The 24,228-nt window shown below is 37.2% G+C and overlaps 1 protein-coding gene across 2 annotated transcripts in view; it reads left to right on the top strand.

Annotated features, from left to right (window-relative positions):
- The window catches only part of Slc12a2 (solute carrier family 12 member 2), a 72,763-nt gene that overhangs the window by 9,666 nt on the left and 38,869 nt on the right, over positions 1–24,228 (top strand). For both annotated transcript variants that reach the window (XM_034517752.2, XM_076912615.1), the window contains exons 2-11: positions 9,829–9,948; positions 10,947–11,022; positions 11,650–11,745; positions 12,911–13,050; positions 13,698–13,808; positions 15,242–15,350; positions 17,997–18,124; positions 18,225–18,309; positions 19,789–19,940; positions 23,836–23,943. In XM_034517752.2, coding sequence (XP_034373643.1) covers positions 9,829–9,948; positions 10,947–11,022; positions 11,650–11,745; positions 12,911–13,050; positions 13,698–13,808; positions 15,242–15,350; positions 17,997–18,124; positions 18,225–18,309; positions 19,789–19,940; positions 23,836–23,943 — 1,125 coding nt within the window. The remainder of the gene's footprint in view (positions 1–9,828; positions 9,949–10,946; positions 11,023–11,649; positions 11,746–12,910; positions 13,051–13,697; positions 13,809–15,241; positions 15,351–17,996; positions 18,125–18,224; positions 18,310–19,788; positions 19,941–23,835; positions 23,944–24,228) is intronic.

Raw genomic sequence — 24,228 nt, 5'->3', positions numbered from 1 at the left:
TTAATAGAGCATTGTTAACCAAGGCAAATTGGATTTGTGTAAAACAATACTCTGTTTTGAAAGCGTAGTCTGTATGGGGAGCATTACACTGAACACACCAATCACCGACAGCACGGACAGGAAGTGTTGGTAGCTTTGGGATGATATAATTAGCTAGTACTTGCTAAAAATTAGAACAATTATTAGAATAAGTCCCCCACTTTAACATCTAAATTTGCGATGTATACATACATTTTAACTGCTAAGTAAGCTGTTTTAAATATAACATTTTGGCTCAGACTAAAGCAGATGCTATTAAATTGTATGAGAAATTTTGAGGTTTTAAGGATTTTATCAGTATTGTAATCCCCACATATTTTAGGGTGTAAATAGTTTTTTGATGAATCTTCACAGTTTTGATATTATTTTGGATTTATTTAAAGTAATAACCAATATTCAGAGGCTGTGAGGTCAAAACTAACCCAAGCTTTTATGATGAAATCCTGAGACACACAACTTAAAATGCCAGGTTTTCCCTCTTGAAATTATTTTATTAGCTGGTATGAGAAATTTTATGTTGTACCAAACTATCAAGTTTTAAAATTTTGTCTTCTCAAACAATATGTGGTAGTACCCCATCTCACAGGTGTTGAAATTAAGCTTTTAGAGTTTAATTCTATAGACACTGAGCATCAGGACTGGAATCTGAGCAGAACTGACTTGGAAGCTGACACTTCTAACCACATTGTCTTATTTCAGGGTATTTAGAAAACAGGTTAATTATAAAGCTCAATGTTAATTTACTATATTTTAGTAAAAATGGCAAGAAAAGTCTCAATAGTTTCAGACATTTTGTTTTAATTCAGTCTGGAAAAGTTGAGGCGAGTGCTTGAACTATAAAATCTGAGTACTGTCTACAAAGAGTACTACAGCATATGATGTGTGCTACCCAGTTATGGAGGGGAGATTCCATCTAGGATTTGGTTTGAGATGGTGCTAGGTTCCTTGGGAACTCAAGCTGAAAGTCCCTTAGGAGAAAATAGTTTAAACCCAATTTTTAGGTTGTGAGTGGTGGCACATATGCCTTTAATCCCTGTACTCCACAGATGGAGATGATGCAGATCTGAGTTCAAGGCTAGCTTGGTCTACATAGTGAGACCATTTCTCAATAAACAACAAAAATTCAGCTTTTCAGCTAAAGTCAAATTGCACCAGTTAAATACTTGATTTGAACTTGTAGTAATTTCTCAAATTAAAGCATAAGAATTGGAGGGGAGGAGTTTCAGAGAGAGAAAAGTAGTGGATAGATAGAGCTGCCTCTATCTGTTATGGGACTTCCTTGACTTTTTAAGTGTCGTGCATATATCATATTTCTGCTTGTCTCATTGGGCAGTAAACTCTGAAGACATTGGAAGAAATACAAAGTCATGGTTTTGTAGGTTTGACTAGAGAAGTCTCAAAGTTAGAATTTCCTTTTATTCCTAAAAAGAAAGTATGCTTAATAGGAAACATGTGAGAACTTCCCTTCTGTTAGCAGTCTGACCAAGGCTTATCTGTAAACGTATCAGATACTATTACTTTAAACAATTGATGACAAATTCAAAGAATAATTTATTGAAAGAAAATAAAAACTTGTATTTTCCCAGTCTTTTTGAAAAAGCATGGACACTTTGAGCCTGGGGGGCAGGAGTACACAGGGAAGTGTACAAAGGGGTGGGAAGGCTGAGGACTGGGAACATTGATTGAAAGGAGACACAAGCTTGAGGGGTTCATTCCAACACAGATACTGAAGGACTGGGCAGTTAGACTGATGTCCACCTATCAAAATAGCCTCCAGAGTTAATACACACATCCATTTCATGTTACACATTTTATATGCCTTCCTGGATGGATTATATCTGTGTAGATAGCAATTCCTTCTCTGAAAGTGGTATGGTGCTATCTGTAGTCACTGTGTTTTGTTTCCTGTTGGTAAAAGCTTGTGTCTTGCTGTGTTAGTACAGAAGAATCTGGTGTTTACCACAGTAAACCTGGGTTGATTTGGTTCCCTCCCCAAACTTTGAAGAGCCAGGGTATTCCCCAGCCTAGGAACCATTCTTGCTACCGTTAACTTCTTTGTAGCTGCCTTTTTCAAAGGATTTACTCATTGGAGGCAGTAGTGGAGGATGTCATCAGCCAGCGGCGGGAGCAGCTGGAAGGCAGCTTGCTTCACTACTACTTTGGGTTTTCTGTCTTGTTTGTCTTTAGCATACATGTTGTAATTTGTGATATCATTTAAAAATCAATTCAGAAAAGGGTCCTTTTGTCTTATTTATGTGTATTCCTCTTTGCTATTCAATTTTTGTCTCTTTTGGTGACTTTCAGTTGCCTGAAGTGTTTAGATGGCGTGACCTCCAGAGGAATTTGTGTGGAAAGGGATAACCTGAATAAGGGTCTGGTTCTTTCCTTTTTCCTCTGTTGTAGTTATTATCCTGTAGTCACTCCATCTTCTGAGTAGTCTGTTCTCCATTTTTGTCCTGTTCAAATTTCTTTGCTGTCTCTTTAGATTATTATTTATAAAATATTGTATACCATATAAAAGGTATATCAATAAAATTGTGACTAGAATCAAGATTTTTATTTCACAGCTAGGTGTGAGAAAGGCTTTCAGTATAATAACCCTTTGTCCTCTTTTATCATGGAAAGGAGTATTGAACATATCTTGCCATGTCAAGAGAATATACTATATACTTTCCAGTACATGTAATTTGACTTACTGAAACTAAAAACCTTTTATATGCAACTTTCTTATTACCATTGTTCATCTTTAATAAATAGCCATCCTTGTGTATTTATTTGAATGCCTTTTATTGTTTTCTATTCACTGTGTAAGGTATAATGTATTAGTTTACAATACAATACAATACAATACAATTTAGGTGATGCTAAAAGGAAAATGCATCCTCTTAAATATGTCTTTGCCAAAATGCAGGCTGGTTCTTTGTTCACATAACCCATTGAGATTCGATCCATGTATATTTCAGCAGTGACATTTACCAGAGGAGGTAAGAGCACTGAGTCCCTGCCTTTGGTCTTCTCTTACTGGGATGGGTCAGAGCTAAGCAGGCAGAGCAAGAGCAGAATTGACCAGGACCAATGCATGTTGTGGTTCAGTAAGCTACCCTTCCTCACATAGGATCAGCTGGGTAAAATTTCTCTTCCTGAAGAGTAGCCGGGAATTAAAAAGCCAGGTCCCCCGAGGACTACTATTTGGCTAAAATGCTGACTTTAAAAAAAAATGAAATGCCTAGTTTAGATTTGACTGTCACAATTGAAAAATGGCATTGATACTTAAATTATGTTTTTATAATCATGGTGTGTCAGTTCATATATGTCTGTTATATTATGTAGAGCACTTAAAGGCTTCCAGGATATGGTATTGGTGGATAGGGATTATTATCTCCATTTAGATGAGGAAACCAGTTCTCAGAGAGGAGCTTTAATATAAAAAGTAAATTGAAAAGGCATGTAATCTTTCATAGGGCTGAATAGTTACTGGAGGCTTCATGAATATGGAAAAGGTCTACAGTGATGGTAAAGACTTGCCTTTTCCCCTAGTTCCTAATTGGGAAGAAAAAAAAAATCATACGTCTTTTGGGGCTGGGAAGTACCCAGCATGATGACTGACAATGTTACTATCTCTGTGGCTAAAGAATGAGTGAAAGGATATAGTTGTCATTTATGCGCAGAGACTGCCTTTCCAGGTGCCAGGTCTGCAAAGGGTGGAGGAATGTCAGTGTTGCTTCAGACTCTTGTTGCATATTGGCACCATTAAGGGGTTGGCCCATTTCCTTACTTAAAAGGTATTGACATTTGGATGGCCATTAAGTGACTCTGAAGACAGTATCATGGTACTTTCCCAAGGCCTGAAGAGACACTTTAGTACAGCTTTGCCTCACTGTTCTTTAAAGTGAAAAACAACCCAAACACCTTTTTTCCTCCCAGGTTGAAAAAGGTATATAGTTTATTATTTGTGCCTATTATGTCTAAAGTTACCGAGTACAGATACTTAGAAAAAACAGGCTGAAGTTTGCACTAAAAATGAGTGTATGTAACTAAACATTGCCCAAAGTCTACTTTAATAGTGCTTCTACTGTTTCCAGGAGCTGCACCCCTCGGTCTTAATGCTTTTCCTGGTGTGGGGATAGGAACATGTGACAAATTGTATTGGTAGGTGATATGGTGTCTCATTTCTATAATCTAGGAAGTGAGAGACTACATTAAAAGGATGATTGAGTTTGAGGCCAGCCTGGACCACATGGCCAGACCCTATCTCAAGAAACCAAAGTCATCCCCAGTGGTTACACAGACATTATTCCTTGGTATTGATAGTTTTGTCCAGAGTTGACATAAAGGTTGTCTTATTCTTTTGTGTACTTGAGAAAACTTTTTGGATTTCATAACCAGGAGGTCCACTGAAGAGCTTCAGACATTTAAGAAGTAGCAGCCCAGGCATGGTGATAGAGGCCTGTGATTCCTGCACTCCAGAGGCTGGGGAGAAGGAACCAGAGTTCAAGGTCCACCTAACCTGTAGGACACTTCATTCAAAAGTACAAAAGGAGTTCAGTGGTATTATATTAGTGTGCATGCATTAATAACGGCATGCATATAAGATAGTCCTTCCTCTATAGTCTGTTACAGTTCTAATTAAAGTGGTGTTAAGGTTTGTTAATTGTAACTAAGCGGAGAAAAACACTTGGGCAAATGTTTGTCTTTAGGTACAATTTTATTCATGATTTTTTTTTAAAAAAATCTGTTTTTATTGTAGACTGTCTCTAAAATACACAATGATAGTTTAGTGTTAGGGAGAATTAGCTCAATTTGTAGGAACTTTGTGCTATATATCTTGTGAATACTGTGTGGTAAATCTTATACTATAGATTGGGGGCATTTTCTGTTATATGATGGAAAAAAATCACTATAAGTCAAATTGGTGCCTTAATAAGGAATATTTTCTTTCAGAGCCAGTAGAATTGAACTATAGATTGGTAAAACAGAAGACAACTTGGTATTAGTAGAGTTTTTGTTTCTAAGATGTATGCATCCAGGAATAAGACTAAAATGTATTTATATCTAAGGCATTTTAAAAAATTCAATTTGGGGGCTAAGAAAATGGCTCACTGGGTAGCTCATCATTTGATCTTGAAGATCTGAGTCCCTGTACAAACTAGCATCTTAATGTGGGTCTGTGATACAAGTGTTCCTTATTTTAGTGTGATACCAGAGGCAGAGACAGAATCCCTGGAGACCTGAGAGCCTGCTAGCCTATCCTATGAAGCAGCAAACAAAGAGACCCTGTCTCAAACAAGGCAAAGATGGGTGCCCATATATGTACCCCAGTTTTGGCCCTGGTTGAAGGAGACCTTTGAATATACAAGAAACAAACAAACAAAAAAATGCAAAAAAAAAAAAAAAAAAACCAAAAAACAAAAAACCAAAACCAAAAAACCTCTAAACAAACTCATAAACCAAAACCCATCTAGTCTAAAAAAAAAAAAAAAAAAAAAAAAAAAAAAAAAAAAAAAAAAAATTCTTCCTTTTTTACTTCCTGCAAAGAAATAATAACCGTGGAAGCTAGAGTTCTTCCATTCTTGTATTTTCTATATCCTTAGAAAAGCACTCATCTGTCCATGCTTTCTCTCTGTATGTTTCTTTTGTTTCCCTATAGACATTCGTCTACTGGCTGCTTGTTTGTCCTGGCCCCTCTTCTACATTCCGTTCATGAATTTTTAAGGTGCCTGATAGACTCCTGTCTCCTGGTCTCCACACTTCACTTGTGTATTTTTTTACTTTCCTTTTAAATACAGTCTTGCTTTGTAGTCCTGGCAGACTGTAGATTGATAATCCTCTTGTAACCTGAGTGCTAGAATTGCAAGCATGCCTGCATATTCTTGTTTAGTTTAATACGACTCACTGGTAGGTCTGTTTCTTTTATGAGAAATCTTTGCAGTTAGGTGTAACTTATGTTTGTCTTCCATTTTTCCCCCATCTCTTCCTCTCTTCTGAATTTATTTTCATTTCAACCCCAAACTCAGAATCCTATTGCTACTTTCTGAAAGCTTATTTTTCTTGAATAATACTAAATTTTATATACCTCACTAACATGCCATTAAATTGCATTTACTTTTCCACCTGCTATTGTGAAAAAGATAGTAAATATTGAAGACATCACTTTTTTTTTTTTTTTTTTTTTTTTTTTTTTTAGACAGGGTTTCTCTGTAGCCCTGGCTGTCCTGGAACTCACTCTGTAGACCAGGCTGGCCTTCAACTCAGAAAATGCCTGCCTCTGCCTCCCAAGTGCTGGGATTAAAGGTGTGTGCCACCACTGCCCGGCACTTTTGTGCTTTTGTCTTGGCCTGACTTATAGTTCATATTTGAACTTTTACTAACTTGTGAGGTTTTTATATAATTTCTTTTTTTCAGGTGGATAGAGGAGAGATAGAATTTCTTTATTCCTTGGGAGCTCATATATTAAACAAACAACCCAAAGTAGTGGAGCCTTGAGTGAATGAATGTCCAACATCACCAAAATAAAGGCCAGTTTCTTTTTATTTCTGGAAACTAGTTTAGCTCCAACTTCAATTTCATTACACCTTAGTCTGTTAATTCAGCCACAAATAGCACACTTTTGATGTTTGGTTGGGGGTTTGGTTTGGTTGCTCTTGGGTCTGTCTTTTAGCCTTGGTTGGCCTGGTGTTCACTGTGTAGTCCTAAAACTCATAGAGGCCTCTCCTTTGGAGGCTCTGTGGGTAGCTCACCATTTGGCCTTGAAGACCCGAGTCCTTGTACAAACTAGCATGTTAATGTGTGTCTGTGATCCCAGTGTTCCTTACTTCAGTGTGATACCAGTATACCAGAGGCAGAGACAGAATCCCTGGAGGCCTGTGAGCCAGCCAGCCTGTTGCATGAAGCAGCAAAGAGACCCTGTGTATGCACCAGTGTACCTAGCTTTAGTTGTATTTTGGAGATCAATAACTAAAACTTTTAAAAGAGTTGTTAGAGGATGATTAGGAAGGTAATTTTTGTTGTCTGTGATCACATCATTAGTTTTATAAAGTAAAATTTCATGCAAGCTAGAACATACTTGTTTCTTGAATAGTCATTTACAGTATCCACACTATAGAGAGACCAGCATAATTGCTAGACCTTCAGCTTTGATGTGAAATTCTGATAAGCACCCACAGCAAACATTTTTGGATGCCTGCATATTTACACATTGTTCAAGACACCCACATTGCTATTTAACTTTGGGAAAAGTAGCTGATTAGGGACACATATTCAGTTTTCTTATGACAGAGATGGAAAGAGATGCCTTTTTTTTTGGGTGTATATTATAGACTTTATATTCCAGAGTGAAAACTGGAAAAAATTAACAAATGACTAGTCAGGCCTGTTTTTTTGTGGTTTTATTTGAATAATTGAACAGCTGAGGGGGTTGGTGAAATTGAGTAAGAGTTTTCTTTTTTCTTGTTTCACGGTTGACCCTCTGCTGTCTGGGAAGCGTTCACACCGTTGTAAACAGCGGTGTAAAGCCCAACTAGGATTGTGATTATGATGCACTAACATCTAGTCACCTTAAAAGCTATTTCTATACATTTCTGTTAAGGTTAATATATACTAATAAGGTGCCATATTTACACCAGATTCTATGTAAGGAGAAGATAGCCTAGGGGCAAGGGAAAATTCACTTAGTGATGTTGAAGCATGAAAATCAGTTTTAAAAACTGGATTTTGTACATCTATGTTTTACATATATTTTGTACATCTATGTACAATCAGTGTTGAAGATAATAGCTGTGTTTTGTTGTCTGGGGTTGACTATGAAGTAAGAACCATGATGATGGTGTAAAGGTTTGACTTTTGACTGAGCGAGCGCCTATGTTCCAAGCCATTTTTTTCCCATCATGTTTTCATGGAGTCTTGTAATACTAGTAGTCAATGTCAGGCCTGGGTTCCAGGATGGACTGAACAGATAGAACCCCGAGAGGGGAGGTAGAGAATAAGAAAACAAGAGCTACAGAATTAGATATGGAACTTTACCGAAGGAAAAAAAGTGAGACTGTATTGTGATTTATGAAAAGTCTGTAGAACTGATGACTAGAGCATGTAGGCTCAGTGTAGAGTAGTTCTGAGTGGTTCTGGGAATCTTGTGAATCTTCTGTGTTGGTTGCTGTGGGAGAATTTTAAACAGGGAGGTGGCTGCATATGCCTTTAATCCCATCACTGGGGCCACAGGCAGACAGATCTCTGAGTTCAAGGCCAGCTTGCTGTAGAGCAAGTTCTAGGACAGCCAGGGCTACACATAGAAGACCCTGTCTTGAAAACAGAAACAAACAAGCACATACACACAACAACAAAACAAAAAAATCCCCAAGACGAAAAAGGATTTTACATTGTTAATATTGGTATTTCAGATGTGGGAAAGGGTATGGTAGCTAGATGATAGTTTGTGGTAAAGAGCCAAGGCCTGACTCTTGTCTATCACTCATCATCCCTCTGTGCATCTGTCTGTATGTTCATCTTTAAGTTCTTACTGTATAGCCCAAAATTACCTAGAACTGGGACAGGCTGTCCTAGGAGTATTGGGATGTCAGGACAACCACACCATAACATCTAGCAGTAAGCAGGCAGCAGTCACTGTTCACTCCAGACACTACCAAAATGTAAAAACATTCATTTTGTTATTTTCATTATTAATTCAGACTGGATCTTGCCACGTTGCCTAGGGTGGTATCCAGATTTTGAGCTCAATCATCCAGTCTCTGCTTTCTGAGTGCTAGGATGCAGGTTTCTACCACTAGGCCCATTTTTAAAACTGGAATCATTAAAATGGGTTTACTTCATAGAAACACTTAAATTTTACGTTTCCTTTTACTTGGTTGCTATGGTCTTTCTTAGGTGAAGTGTTGAGAAGCCTGTTTTTAGTTTATTGAAATACTTGAGCCAGGCTATTTAGGAAGGAATGTTCATTTGGCTCACAGTTGTGATTGCTGAAAGCCCAGACAACATGTTGTAGGCTTTGGTAAGAGCTTCCCCTTGACTGGGTCACCTTGTAGTGCAGTACAGCAGCAGGAGTATGTACAGACGTGAGCATTCTATCACCCGCATCCAGGACACACATGCTTACAGGGTAGCTCCCTGGTGATGTAGGACCTTGAGCTAAGCCTCTCTCTCTCTTTATGGTTCCAGATCTCTCTAGTACCACTACAATGAGTACTGTCAGTTCGTGAACCTGTATGGGAACATAGGTTTACAGACTATGTAGTAAATTATTGTGTCATTCCTGGAAGTTTTTGTTATGTTATCCTAAGTATAGTAGACCATGTTATATGTTTTTATCAAGTGATTCAAAATTACATCTAACTCTTTTTTTAAAAAAATTTTATTTCATGTACACTGGTGTGAAGGTATCAGATCTCTTAGAACTGGAGTTACAGACAGTTGTGAGCTGCCATGTAGGTGCGGGGAATTGAACCGGGGTCCTTTGGAAGAGCAGCCAGTACTCTTAACCACTGAGCCATTTTCTCAATCTCATATCTAATTCTTTTTTTTTTCATATTTTTTATTGGATATTATGTTTACATTTCAGATTTTATCCCCTCACCCCATTCCCCCCACCACCCAGAAACCCCTTATCCCATCTCCCCCCTCCTGCCTCCACAAGGGTGTGCCCCCACCTACTTCCCACTCCCCCCTCCCCACCCTCAAATTCCTCCCCACTCGGTGTTCAGCCTTCATGGGACCAAGGATCTCCTCTCCCACCCATATATCTAATTCTTATTCTGTATTTATATTTCTTTCTGTTACCAGGAACCTTTTGAGGATGGCTTTGCGAATGGAGAAGAAAGTACTCCAACCAGAGATGCTGTGGTCACATACACTGCCGAAAGTAAAGGAGTTATAAAGTTTGGCTGGATCAAGGGTGTATTAGTATGTATGCATAGATTCTGTTCTTCTGTTGATTAGAAAATTTAGTTGATACTCTCAAGAGAATTACTGTTTTTTTTTTGTTTGTTTTTGTTTTTGTTTTTTTTTTTTTTTTTTTTTGCTTTAACAATCTGCTTGTGAGTACTATGGAAGACGCAGTTAATACCTTGTGTGTTTCTTTTGTTTTTAGAGGAGAAATGTTAATTAATTATTATATACATCATCTGAATAGAAATTGTAAAGTCACAAGTTTTCTTTTTGATAGAATGGGTCTTGCTATATAGCTCTGGTAGGCCTAGAATATGCAAAGTATACTGGGCAGGTCTTGAACTTTGTGGTCAGTGTTTTATTTCTGCTTCCTAAGTGCTGAATCAGTTGTAACAATATACAAACAGGAACTCAGAATAAAAAAATTAACATGCCCAAGTTGTGAGAGTTTATACTCAGTTTAAATTTTTAAAAAATGATGTGACCCATTGACATATGTATTGGTGTGTATGCAGTACTTAATTCTGCCATAACTGTTTATGATAGATGTTATAAATACACACACAAAACTTACAAAGGAATACTGTTGAAGTCTTATCTAGGCCTGGTGGCATAGGCCTTTAACCCCAGCAGGTGGAAGCAGAGGTAGGGGAATGTCTGAGTTCAAGGCTAATATGATCTCTGTAGTGAATTCCAGGACAGCCGGGCTACACAGAAAAATCCTGTCTGTGAAAACAAAATAAAAATAAAAGTAAAAAAAGTGTTTAAATCTTAAACAGTTGTGTGTTTCTGACACTTTTGGTGAGCACATCTATTTGTAAACATATTTACATTGTACTTACATCACCTATCAGTAAGCTTTCAGTAAGTCCCTTTGACAAACTTCAGAAGAGTAGGTTTCAAAACTACTGTGGTTTCAAGTGTGTTTTATTTTTTGGCTTGTTTAATATTTATTACTGTTTCATGTTTTAATTGCATTGTTTATCTGTGTTGTGACCTCTTTTCTCTCCAAGGTACGCTGTATGTTAAACATTTGGGGTGTGATGCTGTTTATTAGATTGTCATGGATTGTGGGTCAGGCTGGAATAGGTGAGTGAAGCTTTACCCCACTTGATCTGTGTGTTAAAATAGCTGTATGCCCTTCTACAATTGCTGACGGAGCTGTGTTGCCCTTTAGGTAGATTGCTACCATAATTGACTTCCATAATTTTGGTTTTCTCAAAAATGAGTTAAAATTAGGTAGTCTATTACCTGTGCTTTAGTTACTTACCTATTTCTGTTAAAAAATATCATGACCAAGGCAGCTAATAAAAGAAAGCATTTAATTGAGGGCTCGCTTAATTTCAAAGGGTGAGCCCATGACCTGAAGGTGGGGAGCATGGCAGCAGGCATGACCCAGGACCAGTAGCTGAGTTTACACTACATGATTCACATGCAGAATGCATCGAGAAGGAGGCTGGGCCTGGTGTAGGATTCTGAGACCTCAAAGCCCACCCCCAGTGACACACTCCCTCCAACAAGCCCACACCTGCTAACCCTACCCACATAGTCCACCAACTAGAAACCAAATATTCAGATATTCGAGGCTATGGGGGCCTTTCTCATTCAAAACAACAGTCCATAATGTTACTTCAGTGTTTAGCCCAGCTGGTTCTAGGTAATGACAAGTTTAGGAGTGTAAGGTTCTTAGTTGTTTTTGTTTTTTCTCCTTTAAAGGTCTCTCCGTCCTTGTAATAGCAATGGCCACCGTTGTGACTACTATCACAGGATTGTCTACTTCAGCAATAGCTACCAATGGGTTCGTGAGAGGAGGTGAGTGCAGCTGCCACAGGCCCAACCTGAAAGACATGTTCATGCTTTTTAAGTTACTGCATCTTCCTTAGTACCCAGAACCTTTTCCTGTTCTGCAAATCTCATATGTATTTTCGAGAGCTTGTGCTTGGCAGACTGCTGCAGTCCTGTGGATTCTGCCCTTAAGTAATGCTGCTTCTCAGTCCCATCACTCAGACCTGCATTCTTGCATTGCACAGACCAGCCTCTTCCTGTCTTCAGCTGAATACAGAGTACAAAAGTAGATGACAGCCACAGGCACCCTTTAAAACATGACCACTGTGTAAATTCTAGGATTTGAAGTTACATCTGAAATAATATGAACTTGGCTATTCTGTGGGATAAAGGAAGTGTAAGCACCTTTTGTCACATGCTGGGTTTGTAACAGGGTCAGGCAAGATCCAGTTTTGTTAGGATTTAAGATCATATAATAATAGTAGCCACTGTTTGAGACATGGTTGTGATACATGGTTTGGACATACAGGATTGTGATGAATGCATCATTGCTGTTTACTTTCATTATTTATATGACTAATGAGACCAGAAAGGAAACAGTTATATTTTAGCAAAATTTAATCTGGAAGAAGATTGTGCTGCTTGGTCTCAAATGTCTAAAAGAAAAATAATTGTTTCTGAAATAATTAGAAGCCTCTTCATTTGGGTAATGGTAAAGCCAAGACACTGAAATTGAGGAAAACATCACATTTTGCTACATGTGACAAAAAGTACTGCATTAGTAAAATCAGCTTATCATTGGTAGTCAGGTTTTGTTTTGTTTTTTTTTTTAAATCCATTGTTTCACTATGGATTACTAGTATTACCAAGCAAGAAGTGCCATAGTTTTTTTCCTATGATAGGGAAATCTCTTCTAACTTTCAGATCAATGAAAGAAAAGTTTCAGAAAAGTTAGAAAGTTTCAGATCAGTGACTTTATATAAGTCACCGAAGGCAGGTCTGAAGTTCCTGTTTTATTAAGGCAGTTCTCACTGCAATACTTCTGTAAACACAGCATCTCAGATACCAGTTTGATGAGTTTCTTTCTGAAAATACATTCACTTACTTGGCTGAATCTGCTTTGCGAATTCCTTGGTCTAATTAAAAGAATTATTGGCATTAAACCCTAACTGGATTTTAATCTTTTCCTTAGGAGGAGCATACTATCTAATCTCCAGAAGTCTAGGGCCAGAATTTGGTGGTGCAATTGGCTTGATCTTTGCTTTCGCCAATGCAGTGGCAGTTGCTATGTATGTTGTTGGATTTGCAGAGACTGTGGTGGAGCTGCTTAAGGTAATTGGACTTAGTCATTCATTTGCCAAGTCTTCACTGAAATGATGCACACGCACCCATCGAACCTGGATGTGAGCTTTAAAAACGCTGTCTACATTATTAACTCTTAAGTCATTTTTTGCTTATGGAGTAAGAACTAGGGTTTTGACAATAGCGTGAGGGTTTATTCTTTATCCCTCTTGTATCATAAAAGACACTTAAAGCATGAGTTCACTAATTATATCAAATACAGAATACATTTCTGTTAATGCCACATTATAAAACCTAACAGTACCAGTCAGATCATAATTTTCTTGGTTGGTAATTCCTTTTTTGATTGGTTCCATATCAAATATACCAGTAATAATGATTTAATAAGACATTAGATATCTAAGATATTAGTTGAACAACAACTAATAGTAATTAGTATTTTCTTTCTTTCTTTTTTTTTTTTTTTATTTCTCTTGATTTTGAGACAGGGTCTTGCAAACTGGCTAGGAACTTGTAGTATAAACCAGGCTAGCCTTGGAATTTTGATAGTCCTGCCTTTGACTTCAAGTACTGGGAACACAAGCATGCGTCATTATACCTACTTCTGTCCGTCACTTTAATAAGCACTGATGCAGTGTCTGTATGTAAAGAGCTGTTCGTTGTATTTTCCTTTGTAGGAACATTCCATACTTATGATAGATGAAATCAATGATATCCGAATTATTGGGGCCATTACAGTAGTGATTCTTCTGGGAATCTCAGTGGCTGGAATGGAGTGGGAAGCAAAGGTGAGCTGTGACAGAGACAGATTTGTCAGCATTGCGTCCACACAGCCAGTGTTCTAGGAAACTCAAACTGGGAAGTGTTCAGATTCTAGTGGAAAAAGTGGCCATTTTTCTAGAAGTTTATGGTATGTAAGTATTAGCCTTTAAAATGATATATTTGAACATAACCCATTTTAAATCCAGTTAAACACTGCTTTCCTTTCTGTCTGCTTGTTTTTGAGTGCTTAAGAATTGAGCCCAAGGCCCCTTGTGTGATAGGGGTTCTGTCTACTGTTGAGTGTGTCCCAGTCTTCATTTATTTACAACTGTAAGAATTGACTTTGCTGAAAAGGTTATAATTTCATCCCTCTTGGGCCACAATTAGTGTGTAAGAAGTTCTTGCTGGACCAGCAAGACATCTCAGCAGGTAAAGGTGCTTGCTGTAAAAGGAAGCCTTGTGATCTGAGCTGGATTCAAGGTGGAAGGAGGAGAGAGAGCTCCAACTTCGTAGAGCAGCCTCTGAGGTCCACACATGTTATGGCACATGTGGCTCCATTTCCATAATAATCATATTTTAAAATGTTGTTTAAAATGTTATTTGCACAGATGATAGTATTTACCCAGACTTTATGAAAAGCTAATGTTACAGAAAAGTTGATAGCTTTAAGGTTTCTCCCTTTCAGTGCCTTTGCCTCTGAGTTCCCACCTTGGCATTTCTTTTTGTTTTTCCTTCTTTCTTAGAACAGTTACAGACAGATACAGCATTATGTGTGGACCTGATATGAAACTTGTTGACAGCAAACATATTCTTTACCATCCCAAGATGGTAGTCTGGGCAGGGAGGTAGGGAGAGTTGTATAGAATGAGCCTGTGGGGGCTGGTGAGATGGCTCAGTGGTTAAGAGCACTGACTGCTCTTCCAGAGGTCATGAGTTCAAATCCCAGCAACCACATGGTGGCTCACAACCATCCATAATGAGATCTGATGCCCTCATATGGGTGTCTGAAGACAGCTACAGTGTACTTTTTTTGTGTAAACAAAATAAATAAATAAATTCTTTAAAAAAAAAAAAAAAATGAGCCTGTGGCTTGCATGGGGATTTTCCTATCTTTAGGACTTGTTTTAGAAATGGGTGGCATGATTCTATCCATAATCGAACATTCTCAGTTTTGCCTGAGGCAGAGTCTCACTAATAATCTCAGCGCTGGGACTAGTCACAGACTTGTGATCTTTCTGCAGATTATCTGACAAGTGGAAGCTTCAGGCTCCCACACTGCATCGAGCTTTAATATAGTTCACTAAGAGCTGTTATTCATGTAATAGCATTTATTGAGTACCTACTGAATACTTTGCATTCTTTAAGACATTTGGCAGACAGACAAAACAAGACAAATTATCTGTGTAATGGAAGTGAGTACAGGAGACAAGATTGTGATTTTCAGTGTTTAAAACCACAGGCTCAGATCGTCCTTCTGGTGATTCTTCTTCTGGCCATTGCTGACTTCGTCATAGGAACATTTATCTCACTGGAGAGCAAGAAGCCCAAGGGTTTCTTTGGCTATAAATGTAAGTAAAAAGATGGAATACTTTCTTAAAGTGCCAATTACAGCATTGTGCTGTTAACTAAATTTAGTACATTTTAGGTAATTTATACTGTAATTATGTTTGGTCTGGTGATTCACACTAATTAATAATTCAGGTTTTGCCCTCTTTATATTTAGGCTGTACAATTAGAGTAAAATCACTCTCATTTTTATCTTTAGTGTTTGAGTATTATCAGCAGCAGTGGTAGAATGTAGAGAAGCCAGTCTCTCTAAGGAGGAGGTGCCAGCAGGGCTCTCATTATAATGTGTCCAGTTTTGTGTTTCTTGGTAATGGGAATGTGAAAATGTATCTTTAGGTGATTTTAGTGTTGCACATACATCCTAGGGTTTACTTACTCTAAAATGTCTCTATGATGTCATCAGGCTAAATAAAGTTATAGAAGCTGTTATTTATATTGCCTATCATTAACCAAAATTTTACTTGGCATGTGATGTTTTAAACATAACAGTTTAAAAGTGCTATGGATTGTGAAAGCAGACAGAAGTTGCAAAAATCATGACTTCTAATCTCTAAAGTTTTCAGCTCCTATCCACTAAGGAGAGTGGCCATTTAGGAAACGTACCTTTGGTCTGATGCACGAGTGCACAGATGTTTCAGTCTTCATGGGCCTCCTAATAGCAACAGCTGGTTTTTCAGTTCAGGATCAGTTGCATTAAGTTGTTTGCTTTTCTTTCCCGTTTAAAACAAAACAAAAGCATAACTCATTATGTAATCTTCAGTTTCATTAAGCTTTTTTGTCTTGTGTGACAGTTTTCAAGATTACAGATCCTTACTTGATATGTGTGGGGTTGTTTCTCCAGGTGTTTTGTTTATATTAGCTTGGTAGATGATGTGTTCTCAGCACCTGGAATAAGGTCCTAATCTGATCTTCCCCACTATCATGTTAATTTTTATCTTTTTGTTAATGTGATGACTAAGAGGCTTCCCTCTTGGGAAGTTGCCATTTCATAAATGGTACTTTAAGACAGTGGATAGCCTTACCTCCATCGGACTTTAACCAAATGATTGTATTAGTAATCCTTGAGCAGCATAGATTGTTTCCTCTCCTTCCTTAGTCACATTCTTCTCCTTTTTGAAAGGCTTTCCTCATTGGCTGTGAGACTGGTGCTCTGCTCTCAACTCAGTGATTGCTGTATCTATTACTTCTCTTACCCCTCTGTCTTAGTTAGGGTTACTGTTGCTATGATGAAACACCATGACCAAAAAGCAAGTTGGAGAGGAATGGGTTTTTGGCTTATACTCTATATGCTGTAAGTGGTGATAGAACTCCATGTGGTACTGTAAATGAAAGGAAAAATGGAAATTTCATTTTAGTAGTAGGATGAGTGTGAGACTGAGAAGAATAAAGGAGAGATGAGAGAAAGACAGTAAGCAGAAGTGAGAGCCAGGGGCTCTGTTACAAGCACTTCCAGGATGGTATTCCGGAAACCATTAGGTGATTAGGTCTTAGGGTTACAATTGCTGTAATGAAACACCATGACCAAATGCAGCTTGGGGAGGAAAGGGTTTCTTTGGCTCCATATCACATTGTTCATCATCCTAGGTGGTCAGAACAGGAACTCAAACAAGTTAGGACCCTGGAGGCAGCAACTGATTCAGAGGCATGGAGTGCTGTTGCTTACTGGCTTGCTCAGTCTGCCTTCTTATACAACCCAGGACCACCAGCTCAGTGATGGCACTGCCCACAATGCTCTGGGCCTCTTCAATCAATCAATAATTAAGAAAATGTCTTACAGGCTTGCATATAGCTGGACCTTGTGGAGGAGACAATTTTTTTTTTGTTTTGCCTTTTTTTTTTTTTTTTTTTTTTTTTTTTTTTTGAGACAGGGTTTCTCTGTGTAGCCCTGGCTGTCCTGGAACTCACTCTGTACACCAGGCTGGCCTCAAACTCAGAAATCCACCTGCCTCTGCCTCCCAAGTGCTAGGATTGCGCTACCACTGCCCAGCGATAATTTCTTAATTAAGGTTCCCTTCTCTTGGATAAATACAGCTTTTGTCAAGGTGACACAGTAACTATCCACCACACTCTCTCATTCCTTTCAGTGCACAGTTGTATTTATCATGGTCCTGGCCTGCCAACTATATTTTTTATTTTGGTGTCTCAGGTTCAAACTAACTTTATTTTTTAATTGCTCCTGTAGACTATTTCTTTTTGTTTTTAGCTAAAAATATCTGGCTCAGGAAATAGGGAAGGCTATGTTAAGAATCTGTAGGAGTTGGAGTGGGTAGCAGAGAGTAGGACAGGCTGGCTCCAGGGATCCCACCTCCTTTCTTAGGAGATGTGATTTTGATTTGTTTGTTTTCTTTAGGGGACAGTGGGGTAGTGATCTATACTTGTGATTTTTGTTTGAGTTAGTGATAACAAGTTTGGAGGTTCTTTAAATTACTGGTAAGAGATACCAAAAAAGTAGGCTATAATAAAGATTAGATCACCATTTGATTATCAACCATTCCTTCATCCCAGAAAACAGGAACACTGATAACTGAATTAGCTTTAAGTAAGAATGAGCAGTTGTGTAGAGACCATATATACTGATTACTCTTAACCTAAATTATTTTGGTCTTATTTGCTGTCTAATAATTGCCAAAATATTTTGTCTTCTGTAGCTGAAATATTTAATGAGAACTTTGGACCAGATTTTCGAGAAGAAGAGACTTTCTTTTCTGTATTTGCCATCTTTTTTCCTGCTGCAACTGGTATTCTAGCTGGAGCAAATATCTCAGGTGATCTTGCAGTAAGTATTATGAAGTACTGTATCATTACTGATATGTAAAGAAATGCTATTCGTGCATTTATTTTTAAAGATAGACTAAAAATGTCTTCTTGTCTTTTAGGATCCTCAGTCTGCCATACCCAAAGGAACACTCTTAGCCATTTTGATTACTACCTTGGTTTACATAGGAATTGCAGTGTCTGTAGGTAAATAGCCTTTGTTTCTTTGTGTCTCAGAAATTTTGTGATGTCATAGCATAAGTATTACTACAGCATTTTCTACCTTTACTATTCCAAAATATTTGGTTAAAAAAGTCATAGAATTAGTTGCTTTGTTAAGGTAGTTATTGTTATTACTCTTTAATATTAAATAAAGTTTTAAAAAATGGAAAGGCCCAAGCAATCACTTGAACCCTATTCTGCATGCATCTATTCATTTTTAAACAAAATTATAAGATCTGAATTTACTAATTTCATGGTAAGATGTTTCCATGCATATTTAGTAAGAATACTGTAATTTTCCCACATTTAGAAATTGTTTTGTTCAGAAGTAGCAACAGAACTCTATTTTTCAAATTTTACTATCTCTTAGTGTAATTTTGAAATTTAACCGAACAAAAGTTAGAAATGCTAACTGCTGCTAATGCTAAATTGCCCTTTAAAAATGATTTTAGATATGGTATATTCTTTTTTATATTTCTATTCTTTAAATATTTTTTTACAGTCCAGTCTTTATCCCCCTCCTGGTCCACCCTCTGACTGTTCCACATCTCATACCTCCTCCCCAATATAATATATTCTTAATATATAATTCTGAAATTTGTTTGAGAAAGCAACAATGTATATAAGCATACTTATTTAATAAAATTTATGTTTCCCTAAAACTTTCAAATATGCTTATATTATGTAGCTAAGCTAAATAAAGTTTGTTTTTAATTTAATTAATGGAGTAACTGATTATGTTCCAATTTTTAAAATAATTTGTTGCCAAGGATACATCTCTTGACATGTCTGACCCTCTGGTGTTGGACCTCATGTTCACTTCATTCCGTCTGTGCTAAGTAAGCAGTGGCTGCCCCTTCGGATGCTCAGGAGGGGCCAGCGAAAGCTCTGTACAGTGGTTTTCTGACTAGTTCAGACCAACAGAATATTTATCACCCAATGTCAGGCCTAGCCACACATTGTATGTGATCCTCTTGCTCAGTAGACAGAAGCAGGATTCTCCCTTAAGTGTGTCCAGCCTAGAATACACAGTGTCTCCCAAAGAAACCAGGCACAGGACACAGAAAGCATGGCTGCTTGCAAGCTGTTTGTAGTCACAGGGATTTCGTCTCCAGTCCTGTAAGGTCTCAGGTACATTTGGAAGGAAAGGTGCTTTTGCCAGCATGGTTGAAAGGTAGAGAGAACAAAAGCAGCCTAGTCTGTAGTCCATCTAGGCACTGAAATGTTTGTACAAGGTTTTCCCTAATTTGTGGAAACTTTTTTTTAAATAGAAGGTTCAGTTCATTACTTAAATTTTAGTCACCCCCAAACTTCTTGCTTCATTCAGAGTAAAGATCTGTATTAAGTGCAGCATATGCTATTATGAGTGTGTACCTAGACTGTACTGTGATTTCTTCATGAATGGATGTATAATTTTAAGAGGAATGCAGATATGACTTACTCTCATTGTCACTTGTGCTTCAGGTTCTTGTGTTGTTCGGGATGCCACTGGGAATGTTAATGATACCATTACAACAGAGCTAACAAACTGTACATCTGCAGCCTGCAAATTAAACTTTGACTTTTCTTATTGTGAAAGCAATCCTTGTTCTTATGGGCTAATGAACAACTTTCAGGTGAGCATTGAGTTTATATTATATAGACATTCTGTAGTTAGGGATTAGACCACCTGAAATCTGGCCATTCAGAATGTCCCTCTACATTAGAGAAGATGGTTGATACTTTATGCCCCTCCTACTAGTCCCTGTTGTCACTAACTAGGCAAATGGGAAAAACACAAAAGAGTAAATAAACTCTATAAACTATTCATGAATAAAACAAAGCCCTCGAGAGTTACACTTTTCTAGTACTGTACAGTGCATATACACATAGCATTTAGGTATACTATTTTATACTATTTCAGAAAGCCACGGAACAAGTATCTTTCATAAAAGTCATTTTGTCTGGTCTGTTTCTGGGTTCTGTCTGTTCTTTACCATTGAGCTTTGGGTCTATTTGTTCATCAGTGTCAGTCCTGATTCATGTAGTTAGTATATAGTAAGTCTTGAAGTCAGATTAACTTCTTCCAAAATTGTTCTAGCAATTTTAGCTTCCTAGTTATTAGCAGTACCTTCATTGTTTATGTATAAATAAAATGTTAAGATAACTGATCAATAGAGCTGGGCATGTGGCTTGTTGGTAGGTGCTTGTCTAGCATTCACAAAACCCTGATCTCAGTCCTTAGCACCATACAAACTGGGTGAAGTGGCACATGTCCTTAATCCCAGCATTTGGGAAATAGAATAGGAGGGTCACCAGCTTCAGGGCATCCTTAACTATGTAGCAAACAACTGGACTACATGATACCTTTTCTCAATACATACATATGTACATACATACATGTATGTGTACTCACACAGGGGTATTATAGAAATACTATTAACTGTATAAAGATCAGCTATTACATTTTTGGAGACTGCTAATTTTTTGTCTTTTATTTACCTCTGTTAAGATGTTAAATCCATGGGGCTGAAGAAATAGCTTATTTGGTGCATGTGAACATGAATTTGCTTCCTAGAAGATGTGTAAAAAAACCGAGTATAGTTGTGTATGCTTGTAATTTCAGAGGCAAGGAGGGGGAGACAACTAACTACTTGGGGCTTACTGGCAGAAGGTCCAGCTCTTCTGATGAAAATTTCAGGCCAGTTTTGAGATTGTTTTAAGAAAAGCTGGGCAGTATCTGCGGAAGGATACCCAGGACTGTTCTTTCCCCTTTTATTAACATACATAGACATAGGAAAAAGATAGTACAATGAAGTGAAATTTTAGTATGTCAGATTTATTAGTTAGAACCTAGGGAAATAATGTTCTAAGATGATCAAAACAAATATACATATATAGATTTAAGCAGGTAATACAAAATAGTAATTGTATAACAGTATGGATTTCTATAGATCCCAAGTTAAAAAAAAAATAGAAATTTTATTACCAAAACATAATTAACAGAGTAATGAGAATCTGGATATTGTTGGAACATATATTACTATTTATAATATGTAAATATTTCATAATACAACTTTATAAATAAAATTTCTAACTAAAGTGCAGCTTGATGGCATTTTATAGTCCATTGAATAGTTTCAAGCAATTTATTTGTGTTTTTAAGTGTTGGATTCAGTTATGTGATACAAATTTGAATTTTCTAGTCACAAGATTTGGCAAAATTGTAGAAATAAAAATATTCATGCTAATTTAATGGTTCACTCCAATTCTGACATTGATATGGTGTATAAAAGATACAAACATTGGCCTCTACCCAGCAACTTAAGTGCTAGTCAGATTTCTGTGTTTTTCCTGGAAATAAAAAAAGCTATGTTCTTTATGATCTCTCTTGCAGACTCATTTGAGTCAAGCTCTGTTTTAATTTAAATAAGTAAACTTATAATAATGCTGTGGGAAAAAATACAAAATGGTGATGGGCAATCTTGTATAAATCAAGTGTTATTTAGAAATCGAGTGTCGTCAATAGAATATAACTAAGCAGTAAGTAAGTTACATGCTGCCTTAGTGTTCTGGTGCTTTGAAGAGACACCATGACCAAGACTACATTTATAAAGGGAAGCATTTAATTGAGGGCTTGTATACAGTTTCAGAGACTTAGTCTATTATCATTGTGGAGAACATGCAGGTAGGCATGTTGCTAGAGAAGTAGCTGAGAGATTTAATTCCTGATCTTCAGACAGCAGGCAGAGAGAGACAGACACTGGGTCTGGTGTTTGCTTTTGAAACTCAAAGCCCACCCCAGCAACACATAGCTTCCAAAAAATGGGCACACTTTCTAATCCTTCCAAACATTTCATCAGCTGGGAACTTTGCATGCAAACATGTGAGCCTATGGGGACCATTCTCATTTAGACCACCTCAGATGGCTGTTAGGAAGTCCATACAAGCCCTACTTACAATTGCTGGTTTTCATATATAAGTGACTTCATGCTCAAGGGAGTAGAGGCTTTTAGGATATCTTGCTGGCTTTAAATTTTGAATTACATATATTTTATCTTGTTATATTTATTTTGATATCCTGTGAAGCGTTTGATTTATGCATTATATGATGAACAAAGTGTGAGCTGCTGTATTTTTGTCAGTCAAGTCCTCATACCTGATCACTCCCAGCCCTGTTTATCCTGGACTTGGTCACTGTGTTTAGCAAGTTGTGCACTCCCACTATTATTCCTTACTTCCATTCAGCACTTCATTTGGAGAGCCATCTTGCTGGTCATCTTTACTGCTTTCATGTGGACAACAGTGATGTAACCACTGTTTTCATTCAGTGTCACTATGTCCTTTTTCTTTTCACCATTAAATTTTAGGAAGTGCTGAGGGAAAATATTAAACTGGAAAGCCAGAAGTCTAGTTGGCTTTTCATGTAGTTTTTTTTTTGATACTAAGTATAGGACACTGATGATTTGTCCAAAGGACAATGCTTGTAGAGAAGTGAGCCTGAAGTTTTCATGCCTAACTCTGAGTCTGGGAGGAGTGCACACACATGTGCAGAACTATGTGGACAAAATGCACAGGGAAAGCACTGTAATGAGCATAATGTACATATTACCTACCTTCATCATTTATTAGTGTGTGGTTAATTGTGTTTTGTTTATAATTTCTTGTATCCCAGGTTATTTAGAAGCAGATAGAATTTGTATCATTACCTTTTGGTTTGACATTTTTACATTTAACTGTTACATACTTTAAAAAAAGCCTTTATACCTACAGTATAGCCCATACAAATAAACCATCTTGATGGAGTACACTTTGATAAGAGATTAACCTCAGTCTGACTTATTGGCTAGATCTAACTAACCATCAGTTTTCTAGAACCTAGGATGAGAGAAATGGGTTATATAATGGAGAGAGAGGGTCAGCACACCACAGGATATAGGATAGGAGCTTCAGAGAATGGCAGGAAAAAATTAGAAAAATTAAAATATAAAACCATATATTACAAATATTGAAAAAAAAAAAACACATCAACCAAATAATAGCAGTCATTTTTGAGAGCTGGTTTAAAAACAAACAAACCTGTTTTAATCTTAATGACCAAGAAAATGGGGACAGTTGAGGTAGTTTGGTTGCTGACAACATAGGTATACTGTGAAGGAAAGGCCAGATAATTAAGCTGGAGTAATGGCTTTAGTTATAGTGTTCAAAAGTCTTTGTCTCTTAAGAGATACATACTGAACCTTTATGCACTCAAAAGCTCGGAGTTGTTTCGCAGTGATGTGGGATCGGCTCAGTTGTCTGTGGTGGAACCTGGTGGTGTGTAGTTGGCGGCTCATTATCCTTTGTTTCTGCTATATGTACATTTGGAAATTTACAAGAGAAAAGGATTTTTAGTAGTAGACCTATTTTAATAATTTGTAGTTTACTTCTCATTGCCATTACCAGATTCCTATTAGATTATTTCTAGTATTAGTTTCCTTTATTAGAAACCTCAAATTGTGACTACTTACTTACTCTGTTCTTTTATTTAAGGTGATGAGCATGGTGTCAGGATTTGCACCCTTGATCTCTGCAGGTATCTTTTCAGCCACACTCTCGTCAGCACTAGCATCTCTCGTGAGTGCTCCCAAAATATTTCAGGTAAATATTTTCATATTATTTTTATTGAAGAATATGTTAAAATAATATTTTAAAATTTAGATTGTTATATTCAGATAAATTACCTTTATGAATCTCATGTGTTTGTTTGTATATACATATATCAAGATTGGTATAATTTGATTTGTATAAATATTATATAGGTCTATACAAACCTACATATTTACAGAACTAGTAAATAATGGTTTCAGTTACCATGATGCCAACTTAAATAATTTATGTGGCTCATATTACATTAACTGTAGTAGATGAAGTGATAGGATGAAT

The sequence above is a fragment of the Arvicanthis niloticus genome, chromosome 14 (assembly GCF_011762505.2).
Source record: "Arvicanthis niloticus isolate mArvNil1 chromosome 14, mArvNil1.pat.X, whole genome shotgun sequence".
Lineage (NCBI taxonomy): Eukaryota > Metazoa > Chordata > Mammalia > Rodentia > Muridae > Arvicanthis > Arvicanthis niloticus.
This window is presented reverse-complemented; position numbering and strand designations above follow the sequence as displayed.